Source organism: Mastigoproctus giganteus, chromosome 6 (genome assembly GCF_048544385.1).
Source record: "Mastigoproctus giganteus isolate SK-2022 chromosome 6, ASM4854438v1, whole genome shotgun sequence".
In the NCBI taxonomy this organism is placed as follows: Eukaryota; Metazoa; Arthropoda; class Arachnida; order Uropygi; family Thelyphonidae; genus Mastigoproctus; species Mastigoproctus giganteus.
The window spans coordinates 32,488,056-32,510,290 of NC_143580.1; the positions used below are offsets into that span (position 1 = coordinate 32,488,056).

The 22,235-nt window shown below is 36.2% G+C and overlaps 1 protein-coding gene across 1 annotated transcript in view; it reads right to left on the reverse strand.

The window, feature by feature from the left end:
* Positions 1-22,235, reverse strand: part of Srp68 (signal recognition particle 68) — a 94,244-nt gene that overhangs the window by 40,069 nt on the left and 31,940 nt on the right. The window contains exons 5-8 of the mRNA XM_090375058.1: positions 18,948-19,030; positions 11,161-11,356; positions 5,946-6,185; positions 3,833-4,045 (exon numbers count right to left, since the gene is read on the reverse strand). Of these exons, the coding sequence (XP_090231184.1) occupies positions 3,833-4,045; positions 5,946-6,185; positions 11,161-11,356; positions 18,948-19,030 (732 nt within the window). The remainder of the gene's footprint in view (positions 1-3,832; positions 4,046-5,945; positions 6,186-11,160; positions 11,357-18,947; positions 19,031-22,235) is intronic.

The following is a 22,235-nucleotide window of genomic DNA, read 5'->3' on the forward strand; positions in this document are numbered from 1 at the left end:
ATAATGTAATGTAGATCTTTCTGCAAGCCTGGGAATGTTTACAAATAATTAAAACAACTTTTCTGTTGTTTACAGGATGTTGAAGAGAGGGCTGTGAGAAAAATAATGCCTTGTGCTCAAATTCATTGGCATTGCAAAAAACAACCTGCACATGCGCGCACACACACACACACACACAGAGAGAGAGAGAGAGAGAGAGAGAGTCAACCTTAAATGACAGCACTATCCAAAAGTGGATGTGTCACTTCAAAGAGTCAGAGATAAAGTGAGGATGACATGGGTCATCTTGTTGACATTTGACTAACCTTGTCATCAGGTTTGTCAAATATCGTTTCACAAATAAAGGCAACAGTTTCTTTGCCAAGGAAGTTACTGCACATATTTTTCCACATTTCACACAGAGTTGAACATGAGTAAGGTCTGGAATAATGACTACAGATTTTACTCTGAAGTCTAAATGCAAATAAAAGTGATGATTTCCACATCCATAATTACGAGACACAACAGAAACTCAGGAATTATCAGATAGGTCATTACAATGGATGAATCAAGATTTCCATTGTTTAACCCACAATAAACATAAATCTGCCCAATGAAGATACATATACGCTCACTACTACTGAAAAACTTTCAGACGGCTTTTTTGTTTGATGGTTCAACGTGCAATTTTATTGGATTCACAAAGAATCATTTGGCTAATGATACACTAAAGGGCATAACAATTAGTGGGGCAAGTTACTTAGGTCCTAAAAAAAAATTTATTCTGCCTCTGAAACAGAAGAGGCCAGAAGTGCTATCAAATGAAACTTCTGGCCTCCCCTCTATGTCACATTAACTTTCACATTCCTGCTCCATACTCACAAAACTCTCAAACAACTTCTGGCTTTTCAGAGGACTGAAAAATAATTGTCATGGATGCAGATATTCAACTCGGTTGAGATCAGCAATCTACTAACCCCCCCCCATCCCAAGCCTTCATTAGAGCCTTTAGGGTAGATAGAATATGGCAGAAAATACATATCATCACTAAAGGGTATGTTGTAAAAATGGTTGGACTGGACTTGTACCACTAGCAAAGTAATAAAAAATTAATGTACTAAATAAAAAGGTCACAAAATTCAACAAAAGATAAATGAAAATTAATAAATTAGTAATAAAATTAATGAAGAACTATTTGAGTACTGTACTATTTTTTCTTAGTATGACTACTCATTTATACTATATCCTGCTTGATGTGCATAAAATGTAGTGCTATACCTATAATGTATGTTGTAAACTCAGGATACATATATTTATTAAGACTGATAATTATATACATATATGTATGTAACACAGTAGCAACACTACAAATTCTGCCCTCACCTGTGAGACACACAAGCAATTCCATGTGTTTTAACAACCAACTTTTTTTTTTTTTTTAATGAAAACCCCAAACACGAAAGGTATCAAAACCAATAGTACTTAGTACCGTGCATGGGTCGAAGGAGAAGTATGGGGGGAGGGGGATGCTGGAAACTTTGCTCTAGAAACTAAACATGGGTTTCACCACTTCAAGCCTCCAATAAGCAAAGTGGTGGTACTGCCAACCCCCACAGGAAGCAGATCTAGTGGTATGGTAGTTTTGTCAATGCTTAAAGAAGCAATAATATAAATTAAAAATGTAACACACTGGAGATAACAAGTCTGCAAAAGTTAAAAATTTGATAGGAGTGAGTCAAATAAATACTTTTTTTTGAGTACATCTTGTTGAGAATCTAGACTGATATATCATAGTGAATTGCTGCTGGTCTAAAAGCAAAAATTTGCCAAGAAAGTGGTTTAAAGAGAATTTTGCCTAAATGATGTAGAAGGGGAAGAGCAGAGATAGGCTTGAAGTTGTTTGGTTCCTGTAGTTTTGCACACTCAAGAGTCTGTAGCATTTCCAGTCTTTAGATATATGAGCTTGAGTGAGAGTTTGGTTATAAAGATTCACCAAGGTAGCAGTTCGGAATATAATTTGGTTCCAACTGCAGAGAAGTTTAGAAGGGAGTTAATTAGCCACTTTTAGTAGGAGGATGAAATTGAGATTTTAGATGGCATGTCACAACATGGAGAGTCCTTGAACAGCGGCCCTGCATAGGTGGATGAGATAAGACTAAATTTGGTAATATAATCTACTAGACTTCAGGTTTTGAGGGATGAATGTGGATTTTTGTGAAAAGATCCTCTTTCCTTTTTAAGATCACACATTGATAAATTCAGTTATGGGCTCCATTCTCAGCAATATTAAACAGGGGCCAGTGAGCTCAGGTATCAGCATTCGTTCTGTGAGAGGGCTGCCTTCAAAACTTCTGAAATGTTTTTTGCTTGTTCTGGAAAAGGATCAAAAAGTTGAATATGCACCATAGTTTGTTTTGTAAGGAGAACCATCAATGTCACATGTGAAATAAAAGTAAGCCAATGAGCTTGCCGAAACCAGGCAGAAGGGGAGAGGAATCTAAAGGCAGATTGACCAAGAAAAAAGTGAACAGGAACTTAGCAAGATCTTTGTTCAGGAAAAGTGGTCATGAAGTTGTCTTGCCTAGAGCTGTAGGAAAAGGTCTTGAAGTCGCAAGATGGCAAGACACTGTGGATCTAGTTTGTAGGGAGAAGGTGAACACGAATTCTAAGTCAAAGAAAATTGGTAGATTTTTGGTGAAAACAGCAACTTCAGTATTAGAAAAGATTCTGTCTAACTTAGCAGCACTCTCTGTAGGTGGGGAAGTAGCTTCCAAGCAGTTGAGAATCAAAAGCTGGCTAGACAAGCAAATGTCTTTGTGGGCGGAAGAGAATTATACAAGTTAAAGCCATCAATATCAGATGGTTTAGTGATGAAGAATAACCAAGAGCTGAGATCATTGAATTGACCACAATACACCACAACAAGGACAGAGGTGGCACGAATATGGATGCAGACAGCTAGAGATTCAAGTTGAGAAGTCTGACACGATGATGGGAAATGACAGGAAAGTGAATGGGCAAATGCCACCATCCCATCGATTTTCACGACATGGAGCACAAAAATGAAAGTTAAAACTGGCAGTGAGAGTGGCAAAGTTAATTTTGGTATAAAGCCATGTCTCAGCAACTGAAATAAAATTGCAGTCATCACTGGCAAATAGATCCAGAATCTTTTTTCAGGAAATCCTGGAATTTTGGAAGAATATGAGGATAAGTGTTGAACAGTAACCATTAAAGAAAGTGGGATGGCAACATGAATGCAAGATGGATAGCTATATCACTAATGCAAACAGGGATTAACTCTGAGGACAGGCCAGAGTTAGTATGAGTGATATCACAACAGGCTTTTTTATCTGCCCAGTAACACTTGTCTTCTTGAACCAGCTTTCTTGCCTTGTGGTAGATTTTGGTGAAAATAGCAACTTGAGCAACAAAAGATTCTGTCTAACTTAACAGCAATCCCAGTAGGTAGGAAAGTGGCTTCCATACAGCTGATAATCAAAAGCTGAGCAGAGCAGCTACAACTACATGCAATACATATAAAGAAAACGTATACTTTAATTTTCCACTTCTAAAATTAAACTATTGTTTATATAGTAATACAAAGGCAAAGAGGATTTTAATCTAACTGCCATGAATGGATATATTTTCTTACTGTGACTTGGATTTAATTATTAAAATTTTCAACTATCATTTTTATTATTACCTCCAAAATCTTAATGTTTTGACTGGACATAAACAAATAAAAAATAATAATAATAAATAAAGTCAAATATTCTCTCTTGACTCTGCATGTAACCTTTAATAAAAAAAAAAAAAAAAAGAACAATTTAATAAAGTACTGCCATTTCACCTGAATGATTATTTCATATGGCCTTATCAAATCTTGAGGCTTTGTTGGCTTTTTTCCATCACTGTTACCCTCTGCCATGTCAATGTTCCTCTTCAGCGATTCAATGAGTAACAAATTTCTCTCTATTGTCATATTAAGTCTTAGGTACACCAAATAGGAATGCAAATATGTAAGGCTAGAAACAGGACCATCTGACTGTACACGTCCCTTTGTCTAAAGACAGATAAGAGATAAAAGTACATTACACAATACAATGAGAGAAATAGGAAAAATAATTAATTTATAAAACTTTTTTCTATCAATAAACAAGTTACCTTTCATATCTAAAGCAATTCTATTTTAGGATATTACTCTAATTTATTAATTTGAGTTATATTTCATCTAACAAGAGTCAAATTACATTCAAAGTACTTGAATATACCCAATTCATTGCAATTCAGTCATTGAACAAGAATTATCCATAATATAGCAATTCAATTTAATCTTAATTATTTATTAAACATTTTAAAAAATATTATTTTTAAAATTTGAAAATTTACAAGAGGCTATTTCTAGATATGTAAATATTATTCAGAAACATTATATTCAGTGGTTTCAACAAGCATCCATCTATCTAATGAGTATATTTTTAAACCTTGGCTATCCTGGAACTATTTCAGTAATTTTCCAATAAGAAACAAACTTAAAACATTTTCTTGAGCAAAACAAATATGAAAACTGTACGATGAGAAATCTGAGATGAATGGAGGAAGGAAAGGGGATCTAAATCCTACTGGCTGAAATAGAATCAGTAAGTTCATTGCACCTGCAGATGACTTTTTTGTTGTGCTTTATGGTGCATCAACATTTTAGGCCATATTGCACAAGAAAGAGAGAGGAGTGTGTGTGTGTGTGTGTGTGTGTGTGTGTGTGTGTGTGTGTGTGTGTGTGTGTGTGTGTCGCGCGCGCGCGCGCGCGCTGCATTATCGATCCACCTGAAAATAGCTAACTAGATCCCTGGTTAAAGACACTTCTATGAATTCTTCTAGTCGTCGCTGAAAGATTCAAACTGAGCCCTCTCTAAATAGGTGACCAAGTAGCAAGACCATCATTTTGTCACAGAACACTATTAATGTGAAAAATGTAAAGCTATAGCCAGGTGCATATAGATGGACAGTTTAATCTCTTTGGTTAAAAAATTAATTTTTTTAATTTTTTAACGTTTAATTTAAAATATTAAATTTTAATCTTTTTGGTTAAAAAAAAATAGGAATAAGTTCTTTACCCAATGGAATTCTAACCTTACCCTTTCCATGTGAAAGGTATGTAATAAATACCTCTTAAAAGGAGTGCCATTCCAGCAGTAAAAGATAATAAATGTTAAAATGATTAGTGTAACCGAGTCCTTGCTTACTTCAATCACAGCCACCATCCAGGACTCCATCCTGCAGTAGATTGACAATGACTGCAGATTTATTTATTATGTTATATAAACACACAAACACAAATATATATATATATATATATATTTCTGAAAATTATATTTCATACACATTTATCTTGGAAGAAACTTCTGGCCATTAAATCATTACTTCATTGTGTCCCTCTGCCATGTAACAACCAAAAGAACATAATCAAGTCCCAACCCCCCAGTTTTCAGAGAAAAAGAAAAACAACTCCACTCACATATCATTTCAGTACTTCAGCGAACAAGATGCCATAGCTCCAAAAAAAAAAAAAAAAAAAAAAAAAAAGAAGTGAAATGGCTAGGTTACAGAGATATTACGTTAGAGAATTCAAAAATATTATTTCGCAGGCAAAATGTTGTATTGAAAAGTTTAGCAAGGTGAGTGGTGGGTGTTCAAAAGAAGTTTTTAGTGGTTCAATGTCTGGTGCCTAACTGGTATCATATAAATAAATAAATAAATAAATTTTCTGTTTATACTCCAGCACGACAACCAAATCAGTAGAGTTTACAATAAATTGTCAATACAAATATTTATCGTATTTAGTAGTCACGGGCTTGAACCCCGGTCCACTCAAGGAACGCGTGCTATGCATTCTCGCTCCCGACCACTGGGCTACGTCAGGACTTACTAAAGTAGGAAGAAAATTAAATAAAATATTAAATTACCTGTTCTGATTTCAAGTCATCACGCAGTACTTGGAGAGCATCTTTAGACTCTAGAAGCAATCTTTCAAAAACAACAATTTTTGCCTCTGTGTCAGGAGCTTTGTTTAATTCAGCTTCAGATTCCTGAACATTCAACAAAAATACTCTAACTTTTTCTTGACGAACTGGTACAGAACGTCCTAGCCAAGAAATCTCAGAAAGAGTAACAGCTTGTTTTTCCCGTGTTTGAGCTATTAAATTCTGTAAAAAAAAAAAAAAAAAAAAAAAAAAATTTTAAAACACAAATTTAATTCAAATTTATCAATGAATAACTTTTAATAAATAAAATGAATATATTAAAAAGCAATGATATTTTATACTCAACAAGTTCGACGCTTACAATTAAAATTACAAAGCAAAATACAGATTGAGCATAAAATAATTTCTAATGATGAATTTAAATTTTATCAATGGATATATTTATTTATTGCCTCAAAAAAATACAAACTTTTGATTTGATTTGATATGCTGGCCCACTATTTCTCTGCACAATTGTTCATTGTAGTCATGGGTGCTGGCAGGATATTTTGCAAGTTGGTGCACGTAGGAATAAATATTTTGTTCACCAAATTTTCGAATACATGCAATATTTTAATTAAATCAAGTTCGACTAAGTTACGTGTACAGCCGAGCCAATGTTTCGTAATTAGTTAGAGAAAGTACTTGTATTTTGAAAGAAATCAATTTCTATTGTTTTAATGTTTCAATGTTTTACCATGCTGCCAGCACTCATGATTATAATTATTTGGCTTATAACATACTCAAACTCTCGTTTTTGTTTTCCTAGTGCCTATGCCACACCAATCTGACTCACCATTACATTGGCCATCCTTAACAACCAGTTGAACTGTCTTAGGTTATATACCTCTTAAACATTTCCCCTCCCCACCAGTCTGTCCTTTCTGCACACAATTTACTCACAAGATTCAAATTCTGCATCCCCTGTCTGAGCGGCACCATGCTTTTGATATCCCTGTAATGTCCAGATTGGACAACTTCACCAGTACTTTAAATTCATCCAGGTAATTTACAATCCACTTAGTATTAATATACAAGAGAGAGTATGTGTGCCTGTTTTTGCTCTTGATAACCATAACACAGCCCATGTATTTGCTTGTCCTATGATAACCCCTAGCAGGAACTGTAATACCCCACACCTTGCTCTTCAAGCTGCTGCATGTCCCAGTAGAAGAAGCACAAAATGAATCAATTATCAATTTCATCTCTGTTTGCAGCTGCTGTATCATCTGTCATCTGTATCATGCTGCTGTATCATCTCTCCCCCCCCCCACAAAACCTAGCATTTCTCTGACCACACTAAAGTAATTATTATCAATTCAGAAATTCAAATCCACAAATTTAAAATAATAGCTTCTGATAATGATGATCTGAATGTCCAGATACATCCCAATTATATGTTGCATTGAAAACAGTAATTCTGAAATAAATTATACAATATGAAACTCAAAAAGAATCGCACAGATGAGCATACTAAAACCAACTGTTCACAAGATTTTTAATGAAAGTCATCACATAGGTGTAAAAATTACATATAAAACAACTATTTAATTAATAGATAACAGAGCAGCAATGGCTCTGTATGTTCTGTTATAAGTAAATCAGTTTAGAAATGGAAGAATTGCCTCTACAATGTCTTGCAGAATGCTTCAGTGCTGATACTCTCCATAGTTGAATATACAAATCAATTACATGTATTCCACTCCCTCGTAGACAAGATCAGTGATCCAATGCACCGCGGAATGGGGGACCTGCGAACCCCAAGCCCGACCCCAAAATATATCACACCACCACCCCAATCTTTGAGCAAGAGAATACAAATACATCCGTATTTTAAAAATAGTTTAAATGCTTAGGGACCAAATAAATACATAGTGAATCCATACTTTTAATACTTTAAAAACTAATATAATTAAAACATAAAAAACATTAAGAATCCTCTAAAATATTAAGAGGCTAAGGAATTGTGTTACTTCCCTGAAGTGGACGGGGCTTTTTTGACCAGGGTGATCACAGAAAGTGAAACTGCAGGTATTGGGGGGGGGGGAGAAGATTTTATAGCATGGAGATGAGCTGCAATGCTGGTGCATGCACGTGAAGAACTATGAATCTGAGATGGGATAGGGGCGACGTACATTAAATTACATCAAAATTCAGTCAATTTCAACTGTCTGAAATTAATAGTTTGGTGTAAATCGTGTTGGATGCTGAGAATTTTTGCTTTGTTGAATAGAAAGGTGTGGTCTTTACTGATTGCATGGAATGCGAGTTCCGAAGCCAAGGAGTGGAATGAGAGGACAGATATTGAATGTTGTCTCATTCTCATATTGAGTGTACAACGAATGGATCCCTGGTATGAGGAGTTGCATTCCTTGCAAGATAAATTGTAGACTAAGTCATTTAATTGGAATGTGGAAGAGGACAGGACTTTGTGGTTTTTTAGGGCAGCATGTAGTTTTGTTGTGGGTTTGGCTATGATTTTGAATTGTGTGTCTTTGAAAATACTATTTACTTGTTTGAACCATTGTTCAATATACGGTAAGCAATAAAATATTTTTTTATGTTATTATTGTTGATAACAGGACAGGTATTACATAATCTGTTTTTTGCTTTTACTCTTATTTTGTTTATAATAGGTAGGAGTAACCTCTATTTTGAAATCTGTTTTGTAGCATTTGTATTTCTGTGTTTAGGACTGATTCAGACATTGAGTATTTTCAGGCATTAAGAAATTGATTAAAGATGATGGATCTTTTGTAGGTGAATGGGTGGTAGCTGTTGTAATGAAGAAGCATTCCAGTGTTGGTAGTCTTTCTGTATATGCTGAATTGAATTTTGTTCGTAACCCTTGTGAGGTGAAATTTAAAAAATGCAATGATTTTGTTTCAGTATTTTAGGATTCTAGAGTGAAGTTTAATCTTGCATGGATATTATTTAAGTTTTGTACATCCATAATAAATTAAGAAAATACCTTCACCGTAACGATTGGTCAAACTTGAAAACCACTATAAATTTTCGTCGCGAAGCACTAGCTTTGGAAATTAGAGACCGTCACCGAAATAAACTAAACAGTCTATCTCAGATACCTGAAATTCCACAAGCTAATTACCCAAAACCACCACTCTCAACTTGCAGCACAGCTTCCCAGCCCCATGTCACTAATCTCTCAAAAAGCTCTCTAACCTATGACTAAGTTTCGTTTCTGTCGAAAGGCTTAAACTACAATCGAACCCCCCCCATGCAATTTGCCTAAGAAACAACTTGTTATAGACATTGAATTTGAACTTTGGAATATCCCACAGAAAGACAATCATTCAACAGATAAACCAAGTAGTTATTTGTTATTTTTTTTGGTTTTTAGGAGCATTAGCAACCAAGGCCATATCACTCCAGGGATATGTGGTGGTCATTCCCTGACCTTTCCACATCCTCCGTATTTGGTGGTCACGGGCTCGAACCCCGGTCTAATCAAGAAGCGTGTGCTATGCACTGCTGCTCCTGCCCACCTGGCGACTGGAATCAATTATATCACCTTCCTAGGTAAAGTCTTCAAACAGGTTCATGGCCTACCCATAGGGTTAAATCTAAGGGTTTACTTGCAGAAATAAACATTACCAATATTGAAACAATACATTTAACTCCCTTTCTTCTACAGATCACCTACTATGGTAGATATCTGGGCAATATCCTCTGCATCACAGATGTGGAGACCATACAGGATACTACAAAACTTAAATAATATCCATGCAAGATTAAGCTTAACTCTAGAATCCGAAAATACTGAAATAAAATCATTGCATTTTTTAAATTTCACCCTCACATGGGTTATGAACAAAATTCAATTCAGCATATACAGAAAGGCCACCAACACTGGAATGCTTCTTCATTACAACAGCTACCACCACTTCGCCTATAAAAGATCCATCATCTTTAATCAATTTCTTAATGCCTGAAAATACTCAATGTCTGAATCAGTCCTAAACACAGAAATACAAATGCTACAAAACATATTTCAAAATAGAGGTTACTCCTACCTATTATAAACAAAATAAGAGTAAAAGCAAAAAACAGATTATGTAATACCTGTCCTGTTATCAACAATAATAACATAAAAAAATATTTTATTGCTTTACCATATACTGAACAATGGTTGAAACAACTAAATAGTATTTTCAAAGACATACAATTCAAAATCATAGCCAAACCCACAACGAAACTACATGCTGCCCTAAAAAACCACAAAGTCCTGTCCTCTTCCACATTCCAATTAAATGACTTAGTCTACAATTTATCTTGCAAGGAATGCAACTCCTCATACCAGGGATCCATTCGTTGTACACTCAATATGAGAATGAGACAACATTCAATATCTGTCCTCTCATTCCACTCCTTGGCTTCGGAACTCACATTCCATGCAATCAGTAAAGACCACACCTTTCTATTCAACAAAGCAAAAATTCTCCGCAACCAACACAATTTACACCAAACTATTAATTTCAGAGACAGTTGAAATTAAATTACATCAAAATTCAGTCAATGTACCCCTATCCCATCACAGATTCATAGTCCTTCACGCACATGCACCAAGATTGCAACTAATCTCCATGCTATAAAATTCCCCCGCAATACCAGCGGTATCACTTTCCTGTGATCATGACCCTGGTCAAAAAAAAAAAGAAAAAAAAAAAAAGCCCAGTCTGCTTCAGGGAAATAACAAAATTCCTTAGCCTCTTAATATTTTAGAGGATTCTTAATGTTTTTTATGTTTTAATAATATTAGTTTTTAAAATATTAAAAGTATGGATTCACTATATATTTATTTGGTCCCTAAGCATTTAAATTGTTTTTAAAATACGAATGTATTGTATTCTCTCGCTCAAAGATTGCGGTGGTGGTTGGATGTATTTTTGGGTCGGGCTTGGGGTCCGTGGGTCCCCGATTCCATGGCGCATTGGATCACTGATCTTGTCTACGAGGGAGTGGAATACATGTAATCAATTTGTATAGTTATTGAACTATGGAGAGTATCAGCACTGAAGTGTTCTGCAAGACATCATAGAGGTAATTCTTCCATTTCTAAACCAATTAAACAACTATAAATAAAATTACATAAATAGTTGCTCAGAAAAAATATAGCTAAAAATTAATGTTAACTTACATCAAGATCAACAGCAAGAATGTCCTTTCCTCCTGTTTTGCTTGCCAGGCGCATCTGCATCAGATCATTAATTGCAGATTCATCTCCTATATTATAAGCACAATAGCGTATATTAGGCATTAATTCTTCTACTCGTTGTACATACAATTCCTGTTCATCTTCATTTAGGGCACTGGAAAGTTTCTCGTAGATGGTTCTGAAAAATTGAAATTTTATAAGCTGAAGAGCACATAACAAAGCTATACTAGGTATTACACCAGTATACTTTTTTTTTTTTTTTTCATTTTTAAAATATTTTTTTAAAGCAGCTGGGTAAACTTTTACACACAACTTTTAGGTGCTAATTCAAAATCTATAACTGATTTTCAACACAAAAAATAAAAATGTATCACCTAAACAAAATGTATACAAATCACTGGACCATATTAACATGCATTAGAAAAAATATTTTATTGTATATATCTGAAATACAGAAGTGCAGGTGCTTACTGAACAAATGTCAAATGTAAATGCAGAATGAGGCATTTACTCATTACTGAATCTCCCAAAAACTCTTTACCGCTACCATCACACTCATTACTGATGTTATGGCTTGAACTCTCAAAGCAGGGTGAGAAAAGTGGGACTCGGTATTTCATATATGTTGAAATCAGAGAGGAACACCATGGTAATTCCTTCCTTATTTATTTAATATTAAACTCATTACAATTGCTTACACAACTGTAATATGAATCATTTGTGTAACATAATAAGTTTCCCCAAGACAGCATGCAAGGTGAGGTAGGGTTAAAATCAATTAGCACTTACTCGGTTATTTGAAAATTGCATACAATAAACAAGTACAGTTGGCCTTTGAATACAACAAAACCTTTAGTAAAGTTCATGCATTTTACAGAGTGGTGATCTTGAGCTGAGATTTTGGTTTCTATATCATGGCAATAACTAAATATGCAACACAATCAAAAATGCCAACCACTGAGCACTTTGAATATGGTTACACATTACTGATCATGAAATATATGCATTGGTGACCACCTACATTAAACTCAATATCACAGTCAATATGAAACATATTTTATACTATATGAAACCTACATACAGTACACCCCGACTGTTGAAGTAATGGGAATAATTGGAAGGCCATAAGAAATCTGCTGATATGACAAAATTTTGTAGGTTGCAATTTTCAGGAAATAAATGACATTATCAAAATACAAAGATGGCTCAAATGCAAATAAGAATTTTTTTATAAAAAATTTATTGGTATTAATATTGTTAAATATTAATAATACAAGCAATGTTACTTCTCAAGACAGTCTCCTTCTTTATCTACACTGGCAACCTTTCTGCTGACTTTCAAATGCCTTTTTAAAAGCTTTGTGACTGTTTTTGTCAAAATCAGAATTACACAGCATCAGTAATTTCCTCATTATTTTGGAAAGCTTGAAATTATTTTGAATTTTTTACTGCTTAAGAACTCTTTAAACAAATAATATGCAAATGTTGCTAAATCCACATTATAGTAAATAAGCACTTTCTATATCAGGTTCCTCACTGTCCTTGCAGTTGACATAACATGACACTGGGTTGATGGAAACAGATGCCTTTAGGCTACTGACTTTTGTGATTTGTTAATAATATCAGCCTTGCCTTATTCTTCAATAACTTGAAATAGTAATCTGCATTAACAGTTATCTATTGAAGAAACTCAATGAATATGATACCAGTTGAATCCCATAATTCAGCAGCTCCCAAACTACTGAGATGTATGGACCCCTTCAAAAATTAAAAAAGGTTTGCAGACCACTGCATATATATATATACATATGCAGGGACATACATCCATGCACGCACATGTATATGTGTACGTACGCATTCCCAGCTGTTTTTCCACTTCAGTCTTTTTAAGTTTTATGGCTCCTTCCAAGTAACAGAGGGTAACAGGTTTTGATTTTTTTTAATTATTACTTGATTAATTTATTGAAAGTTAATAAAACTTGTGACAAATGTTTGTGATCTCTTTCTCCTGTTATTCCTGTTTACAGCAATCTGATTTTATGGTTTCTTCCATATAATAGAGAGAAATCACATTCTTCCATCAATTTTTGGATAAGACAAGCTGTACTAAACTTTAGCAAAACAATTCAGCTGTAGTAATCAAATTAAGTATTACATTTCAGCTTTGGAGGCAACCACATGAGGAGAATTGTGGTTGCCTCCAAATTTTCCTCGATCAAATTCCCTCCCTCAAAAGCTGCAAACCTCAATCTTTTTTTTTGCATAGAAATGTGCAATAGGGATACTGTATAGCCCATGCATGTGAGGGTAAGCAAAAATTTATTATCTTATTATTTTTTTTATTTTTATTTTTTTCATTGTTAGCAAATCTGTGTCTTCGACACTCATCATTCTATCTTTCCTCCCCCAATGCTACAAACTATTACATTTCTCAATTTAAAAATAAGACTATGACTTAATATCAGGCACTCTGTATTTTAAGTAGTTAAATACCAAAACAAAACAATATTGTCTTCAGAATAGAATACTGAGCATTTAAAAATAAACATAATTTAGAATGCCTTCAATAAATCTTGCAGCAAGACAACAAGAAAATCTGACTGCATACATTTTTAAGACCAAAAGTAATATTAAAAGAAGATTCAGTCTTACATTAGTATAAGAGGATGATCTGAATGAAAACTGCAAGTTGCTGTATATTATATCAAATACAGAAAATGACATTTTTGTGGCATTATTATTTTCACAGTCTGCTGACAACAATCAGTACATGTACTGCTCTGATTGCTAACACTGTCCTTAAGCAGATAGTTACAAGTAGCAACTTCACTGCAGTCTTGCATAAAGATAGAGATGTTGTTGTTGTTGTTTTTTGGTTTTTAGGAGCATTAGCAACTAAGGCCATATTGCTCCAGGGATATGCGGTGGTCATTCCCTGACCTTTCCGCATCCTCCGTATTTGGTGAACACGGGCTCGAACCCCAGTCTAATCAAGAAGCATGTGCTACGCACTGCTGCTCCTGCCCACCTGGGATAGAGATGTGATTTGTAATTAGAGTTGCAGAAGGTGAAAACTGAAATTTATTGTAGAATGCTGTTCCAGTATGGTGAAGCTTCTACGAGTCAACTGCAAGTTTGAGTTAGTGAATAAAGCAAAAGCAGCATTAATGTGTTGAAGGTTCTCCATGGGCTATGCTGATTAGTTGATTGGTTGACTACAGTCAGTCCTTGAATAACACGTGTTTACACTACACAAATTCGATCATACACGATTTATAAATAGGGGAACGATATTGTATATAACACGAACCGAATTCGCTTATGAATGATTTGCCTTTGTGTTTACAAGAAATGGAAGTCGAACGCGGAATCACCTCAACTGAACGCAACATGATAGGAATGAAGAGAAGATTCTGAAATTGTATTTGTTTTTTATATCAGAAAGAAAGCCAGCTGATAACATACAAGAGTGGGGAAAGGACAAGCCAGATTGACCATATCATGTGCCGTTGGAGGCATCTAAAGGAAATGAGGAACAGCAAGGTGATAAACAGAGAAAGTGTGTCTGCGCAACATAGATTGCTCGTGGTCGATTGCAGTGGACAAAAGTAGGAAATATTCAAGACAGGAGAAGAAAAGGATAAAATGGTGGAGATTGAAAGAGGAGGGTTTGAAGAAGGAGTTTAGGGAAAAGGTGCTAAAAGGAATAAAGTTACCGGAAGACGTGCAAGAGTGGTGGAAGTTAAATAGTTATATCATAAGGAAAGTTGGAGAAGAGTTGTTGGGAAAAACATTAGGAAAGGGAGTGCCGGAGGGAAAGGAGGCCTGATGGTGGAATGAGGAAGTGCAAGCAGTGATAAAACAAAAGAAGGAGAAGAAGAAAAGATGGGATTTAACAGGTAGCCAGGATAATAAAGAAGCATATAAATTAGCAAATAAGGAGGCAAAAAGGACTGTGGCAGTAGCAAAGGCAAGGGCAGTGGACGAGGCCTATGGGGAACTGGAAAGGAAAGATGGAGATGGGCAATTGATGAGAATAGCCAAAGCGAGAGACAAGGCATCAAAGGACTTCTCATCAATAAAACAGATTAAAGATGAGAGGGGAGTTGTTATACAGAACAAGTAGAAGGTTAAGGAAAGGTGGAGAGACTATTTTAAGAAGTTACTAAATGAGGAAAACCCAAGAGCACTATGCGAGGATGGAGAGACGAATGAAAGAGTAGTGGAAGGCATAAGCAGGAAAGAAGTGGAAAGAGCACTCAGAAAAATGAAGAGGGGGAAAGCAGTAGGTGCGGATCAGATACCAGTAGAGGTATGGAGAAGTCTGGGAGAAGAAGGGATCGATATCCTATGGGACTTTATGGAAAAACTGTGGCAGCAGGAGAGGATACCCGATGAGTGGGGGGAAAGTATACTTGTGCCAATCTATAAAGGAAAGGAGGATGTGCAGGAATGTGGGAACCACAGGGGAAAAAAGTTAATGTCTCACTCGATGAAGATCTGGGAAAGAATTGTGGAAGGAAGGATAAGGCAGGAGGCGGAAACAGGAGAGGAACAGTTTGGTTTCATGCCGGGAAGAGGAACAACAGATGCGGTCTTTGCTTTAAGGCAGGTGATGGAAAGATACAGGGAGATGCAAGTAGAGTTGCACATGGTGTTCATAGACCTGGAAAAAGCATATGATAGAGTGCCCAGACAAGAGGTATGGAGATGCATGAGGGAGAAGGGTGCATCAGAAAAGTACATAAGGCTTGTGAAGGAAATGTACGAGAGAGCATTGACTCAGGTTAAGAGTAATGTAGGTATGACTGAGGGATTCTCTGTAGAAATTGGACTGCACCAGGGATCAGCTCTCAGCCCATATCTGTTTGATCTGGTAATGGATGTGCTGGTGAGAGAAGTGAAGAGTAGAGCACCATGGAGTATGCTGTTCGCGGATGATATCGTACTGTGCGAACCGTCTCAAGGAAAGGTAGAGAAGAAATTGGAGGAATGGAGGAAAGCGTTGGAAGAGAGAAGCTCTGAGTAAAAAAGTAGAAAAAAGATAAGTAGAACAAAGACAGAATATATGATATTAAATGGAGAAGATGAGCGCTCTATAAAACTGCAGGAGGAAAAGCTACCATCAGTTTCGAAATTTAAGTATCTGGGATCAAACATTGAGAGGGATGGAGGACTGAGTGCAGAAATACAGCATAGTGCAATGTGGATGGTTGAACTGGAGAAAGATGAGTGGAGTGCTGTGTGATAAGAAAGTAAATTGTAAAATGAAGGGAAGAGTGTATAAAACTGTGGTTAGACCCGCATTGATGTATGGTGCTGAGACATGGGCGATTACAAGGGCCCAGGAGAAAAAGATGGAAGTGGCGGAGATGAGGATGCTAAGATGGATGTGTGGTGTGACGAGGAAAGACAGGATAAGAAATGACTACATCGGAGGTACGGTTAAGGTGGGGTCTCTGAGTAAAAAAATGCAGGAATCTAGGTTGAGGTGGCTTGGACATGTGGAACGAAGAAGTGAGGAGTATGTGGGGAAGAGGTGCGAAAAGTTGGAGGTGATAGGGAAGAGGAAGAGAGGGAGACATAAGCTGAGATGGAAGGACAAGGTGGCAGAGGATTTAAAAGAGAGAGGATGGAGCAGAGAGGAAGCCCAGGATAGGGAGGAATGGAGGAAAAGAATTAAGGACGGAAATGCTGACCCCATATAAACGTGGGGAGAAGGCGATGATAAAGAAGAACACGAAGATATCAGGGAAGGGGAAACACATTTCACCATAATAACGTAAAAACCCACACAATTCCAGCTATCAGTATTATCGCAAATGCAATTAAATCGAGTTTACTACCAGGTTATAACAGATTCCACTAGCAAGAACGCAACTGGAAATTGTTTTTATTGTTTTAGGGTAGTAACTCCCGGAAATGTGCTTTAGTGAAATGTGAGCTAGTGAGGTGTTCATAGTGTGTCTCTGCCTTTGCGGTGTTGTTTATTCAGTTGCTACACGCGTGCAGCTTTGTTTATGTGTATGAAGCGTGCCTCCTCATTTTGTAATTGGGCTTTATTCCCTAAAAATTAGTAAAATACTTAAAAGGTGTGAAAAGGAAGCGTCCTGGTGAAGACACTACAGATGCAGAGAGAAAAAGAAAAGCAATATCGATAAACAGAGAGGGACTGGGTCAAAAATTCTTACCCGGGAAAATTTATAGTGGCCCCATACTAGCATTTATGGCCAAAATCACACTGGCCTCCAGCCCACTGGGGTTCCCCCCGGTAAGACTTATGGCCAGTCCGCCTCTGTCGATAGAGAAAAAATATGAAATTGTGAAACATTTTGAGCGAAATGAAAGACCATATGATATTGCACCTGCTACAAGCCTAAATGGGGCAATGCCGAGAATTACAAAGAATGCAGAGAAAATAAAAACAACTTTCATAGCAGGAACAACTCAAAGTGTAATTAAAATCCATTAGATTAAGACACAAAGAATTGGAATAGATGGAACGGCTGTCATCTGTTTGGATAGAAAATCAAACAAAAATCAAATTTTTCTTAAAATAGAAGCAAAAGCATTAGCAATATTTTATTACAATAATTTATTGTTTTTGGTAATGTTTCGGTTACAAATGTGTGTTCAATCTTGGGTGGTCAGCACCTAACCCTATTTTTCCCATAGGGCCTGTTGTTTATATTGCATGATTTTGCATTGCATGAGGGTTTCTAGGAACACAACTATCGTGCTATACGAGGACTGACTGTATTTAGATTTTTCTGGCAAACTAATTACTTCAGTCAGAATGTGCTAGTTCATGTGATGCACTATGTACTATGTCTGTTAAAGTGAGCGTGCATGTTCACAGCTGATTTGCATGTTAGAGAGTTAGGTTTTCCTCAGAGAGAGAGAGAGAGAGAGAGAACCCAACTATCCTGCCCAAGTTTAGCTAACCACTGCCAAAACCAAAGAGGCCTTTAAGAATTCCTGAACTGACAAGTGTTCCAGAGTCATGCATTCAAATTACACTGTGATACCAGAAAATACTGCAGCAATGGAATAGCTTATGTGGTAAACTCACCAATAAAGAGGTGGCAAAAATAATGTCAGTTCTGCTATAACTATTCAAGAACAGTTGCACTTAATGGAGCTATGCACTTGATGGGTTCCTTGGTATTTAATACCCAAGAAGTGAAGAAATCTTAAGAACATGCAATGACTGGTGATGAATCCTGAATGCATTATTCCTACCACAGAGGTTTAGAAGCAGAGTAGGGCTATAGTTGGTATGTAGGAATTGAGTTGCTATACCAACTCAATTTGAGTGAAGAAATCTGCATTCAAGTAAATATTCTGCAACACATTATGAGTACAATATTCTGATATTTAGTTGTAAATCAACTGAAACCAGCAATTCAAAACAAATGTTGAAGTTTGTTCTCCAGATGTGTGGGCTTATAGCATGATAATACTATTCCAACAAGCTAGACATACAGTAGATGTAGCTTAAAGTGTTACATCATATCCTCCAGACCAAGAAGTAATTTTCATTTTCTGGACTGAAAGAGGAACTCTGATGGCACAATTCATGAGACAAAGTCAAGACAATGGTATGTGAATGGCTCAAGACCAGTAGGAGTCATACATGAACTACATAAAGACTGAAATTGTTTTGCCTACTGTGTGATCAAAAACTTATATAGCTTGTGGTTTTCATACAAACCACCCTCATAACATGTTCTTTGGTTTTAAGCTCTTAGTTAAATTAATGAACTCACTGAGCCTTCCTGAAGCATTCCATTGCAGGCTGCCACTCTTGTAGCTCAAAAAAGAGGGAACCCCTAATCCATGCAGCATATGCCTTATTTAAAAAAAATATATTTCAGTTATTCAAAAAGGCACAATATTTTAACTTCAATATTTATAAAACCATTATTTTAAAATATATTCATGCATAATTTTTATTATCAGAATATGTGCATTAAACTATAACAATATATCATGAGATATAATGATAACATGTAGCCACCTCATGTCCTTAACAGACTACTCAATTGAACATGTTTGAATTGTTCAGAAGGATGATGATAAAGATATTTTTAAGGTTTATAGGAAATGCTCCCACACAAAAAACTATATGCCTTAGTAAAGGATAGGTGACCTTTTTGTAAGCAGGGGCCACTGCACATATAGCTTTTGCATTTAACTGGAAGCAACAAAAATTGATAAAATATATTATGGTGCCATTTGTTCATTTTTTATTAAGCATTAATTATCAAGACCTACAAAAATCTTACGAAAAAAATTAAAACTAATAACTACTACAAACAACAAAATAGCAACTTTCCAGATAAGCTCAAGCAGCTCCTGGCTACTTTTTCCAAACTTCACACAAGATTCAATAGCTAATCTGTTTTAAAGCATAAATAACATTTGCATCTGCCATGGTGAAATGTACTTCACAGATTATAAGTAGAAAACTATTTTTAATGGCAACTTCTATAATACTAATCAATACCCTTAACACTACCCCACAACATGCTAGGTCTCACTATACCCTTAACACTACCCCACGACATGCTAGCAGTCTCACTATACTCCTCTTATAGTTCTTAAGTGTGATCATTCATGGAACATTTCAACTCTCCTCCTCCACCCCCAAGTAAATGTGAAATGCAGTATAAATCTATCACACTGGCACTGCACTAGGCATAGATCAATATTGTCATATGCCACGTCAGCAAACACTACAGAACTTTAAAAATAAAAGGTTTACCAATACAGTAGAGTCCCGAATATCTGAGTCCCGATTTTCCAAGGTTCTGTGTTATCCGCGCTAGCTCGGATAACACAGTTAATTCCATAAGCATCTGTGTTATCTGAGCTAGCTCGGATAACACAGATGCTTATGGAATTAACCACAGATTTAATGAAGCATATATTTTTTCGGCTGTACTTACACTGGGCATTTTCTATCTTTCTTTGCTCTCAGCTGTCCTAAAATGATGTCAAACTGGTCATTGGCTCACACTAGCAAGTATGATCATTTGTAAGAGCAGCTTGCACTAAGTTATGAAGTTTAGCGAACAAGCAATTTCACTAAAAGAAAGAGAACTGTCGACCTTTTTCACATGGATTCTAAAAAGTCAAATTCGATCACAGATGTGAAGTGCTGGATTGTTATCTTAATATTTCCAGATTGTAAAATGATTTTTTTTATTTATTTATTTTTTTTTTTTGTAAAATGCATCGATTTTAAATAATTCTGGATTATAAAGTGCCTGATTTCTCAGTTTCTTGTAGTAGCAAGTGTGACTGTGGAAGTGATCAAACACTTCCATAGCCATACAATGAAACTGCTTGTCCCTGGAATTTTCTGCAGATTTTTTTCTCAGTAATGATGGTTAATACCACCACTGGGAGAATTTAAAATATTTATTAGCTGATATTCAAGTGTCACTTTCAAGTGAAGTGCATCAAATTTGCAAAGCCCAGTTGTTGCAACAAAATCCTCTGTTTGCACCTTCATGCTGGTGGGACTGCTAGTAACCCCATGGAAGTGGTGTAAAAACCACTATACTTAGTATAAGAAAGGTGGCCAAGCAAGAAATGCTTAACCTCTGTGGCAATAGGCAATATTAGATGTACATGACTCTTATCTGTTTAATATGTTCACTGCCACCTGCACGTGAGGGAGTGCATTCAGCACCAAATTTTCGAATCATAGAGAAATACCAGGATCAACTAGACAAGACTGCAGTAATAATTTAGACACAGCATGGGTTTGTTTAGGGAAAGTCTTGTCTGAAAAATTTGATTGGATACTGTTCTTAAGTGTGATCATTCATGGAACATTTCAACTCTCCTCCTCCTCCACCCCCAAGTAAATGTGAAATGCAGTATAAATCTATCACACTGGCACTACACTAGGCATAGATCAATATTATCATATTGATCTATGCCTAGTTATCTATGGTTTCAAAGGAATTGGTTGCAAAAAATAATTTTCATATCATACACTTTGATTTCAGGAAAGCTTTTGATAACTGTTGCACATGGAAGACTAGTACAAATTGGAGCACTATGGCATTAAGAGCAAGTTGCTACAATGCATAAAAGGATGGTTGAAAAGGATTCCCTCTAAAAGTTTGTCCAGTTCCTCCTTGAATTTATTTAAACTATCAACTTCCACAATGACAGATAGAAGTTTGTCTCAGCAATTAACCATCAGCAGGTTAAAGGCAAATTTCCGCACATCTATTCTACAACTGTCTTTCCTTAATTTGAATTTATGCCTCCTCAGGTTCGTAATCTGAGCAAGCAGAAGAATCCCATCAGAATTCAGCATGCTCAACCCATTCAAGGCCTTATACACCTCAATCAGATCACCTTGCAGGTGCCTAGTCTCCAGACGCTGCAATTTGCAGAACTTAAGCCTTTCTTGGTAAGAGGACCCCTTCATTCTCCTCACCAATCTTGTTGCCCTTCTCTGTACACGCTCAAGCAAATCTACATCCTTCCTAAAATGAGGCCTCCAGACCTGTACGCAGTACTCAAGGCATGGCTTGACCATTGCCTTATACAGAGGGATAATCACCTCCTTTTCCCTGCTAGCAAAATTCGTGACAATACCCCATGACCTGCTCTGTCTTCATTGCTCAGAAAACTTCATATCTGACTGCACAATCACTCCCAGTTCTTTTTCATTTGCTATGACCCTAAGTATAGTACTACACAGTTGGTATGTTTCTCTGGGGTTACTTCTACCCATATGCAGTACTTTGCATTTATGTTAAATGTCAATGTTAAACTTCAGTTGCCACTTCTCAACTCATCTACCCAAATTTTCTAGATCCTGTTGCAGTATCACACTGCCATTACTGTCATTAACAACCCTGCCAACCTTTGTATCACTGCAAACTTCGACACTAAGCCTAATATACCTTCATCAATATCATTGATAAATATACAAAACAACAGTAGACCCAACACCGAACCCTGTGGGATTCCACTAATAACATTAGTCCACAAATAGCAGGGTCCATTGATTACCACTCTCTGTCTTC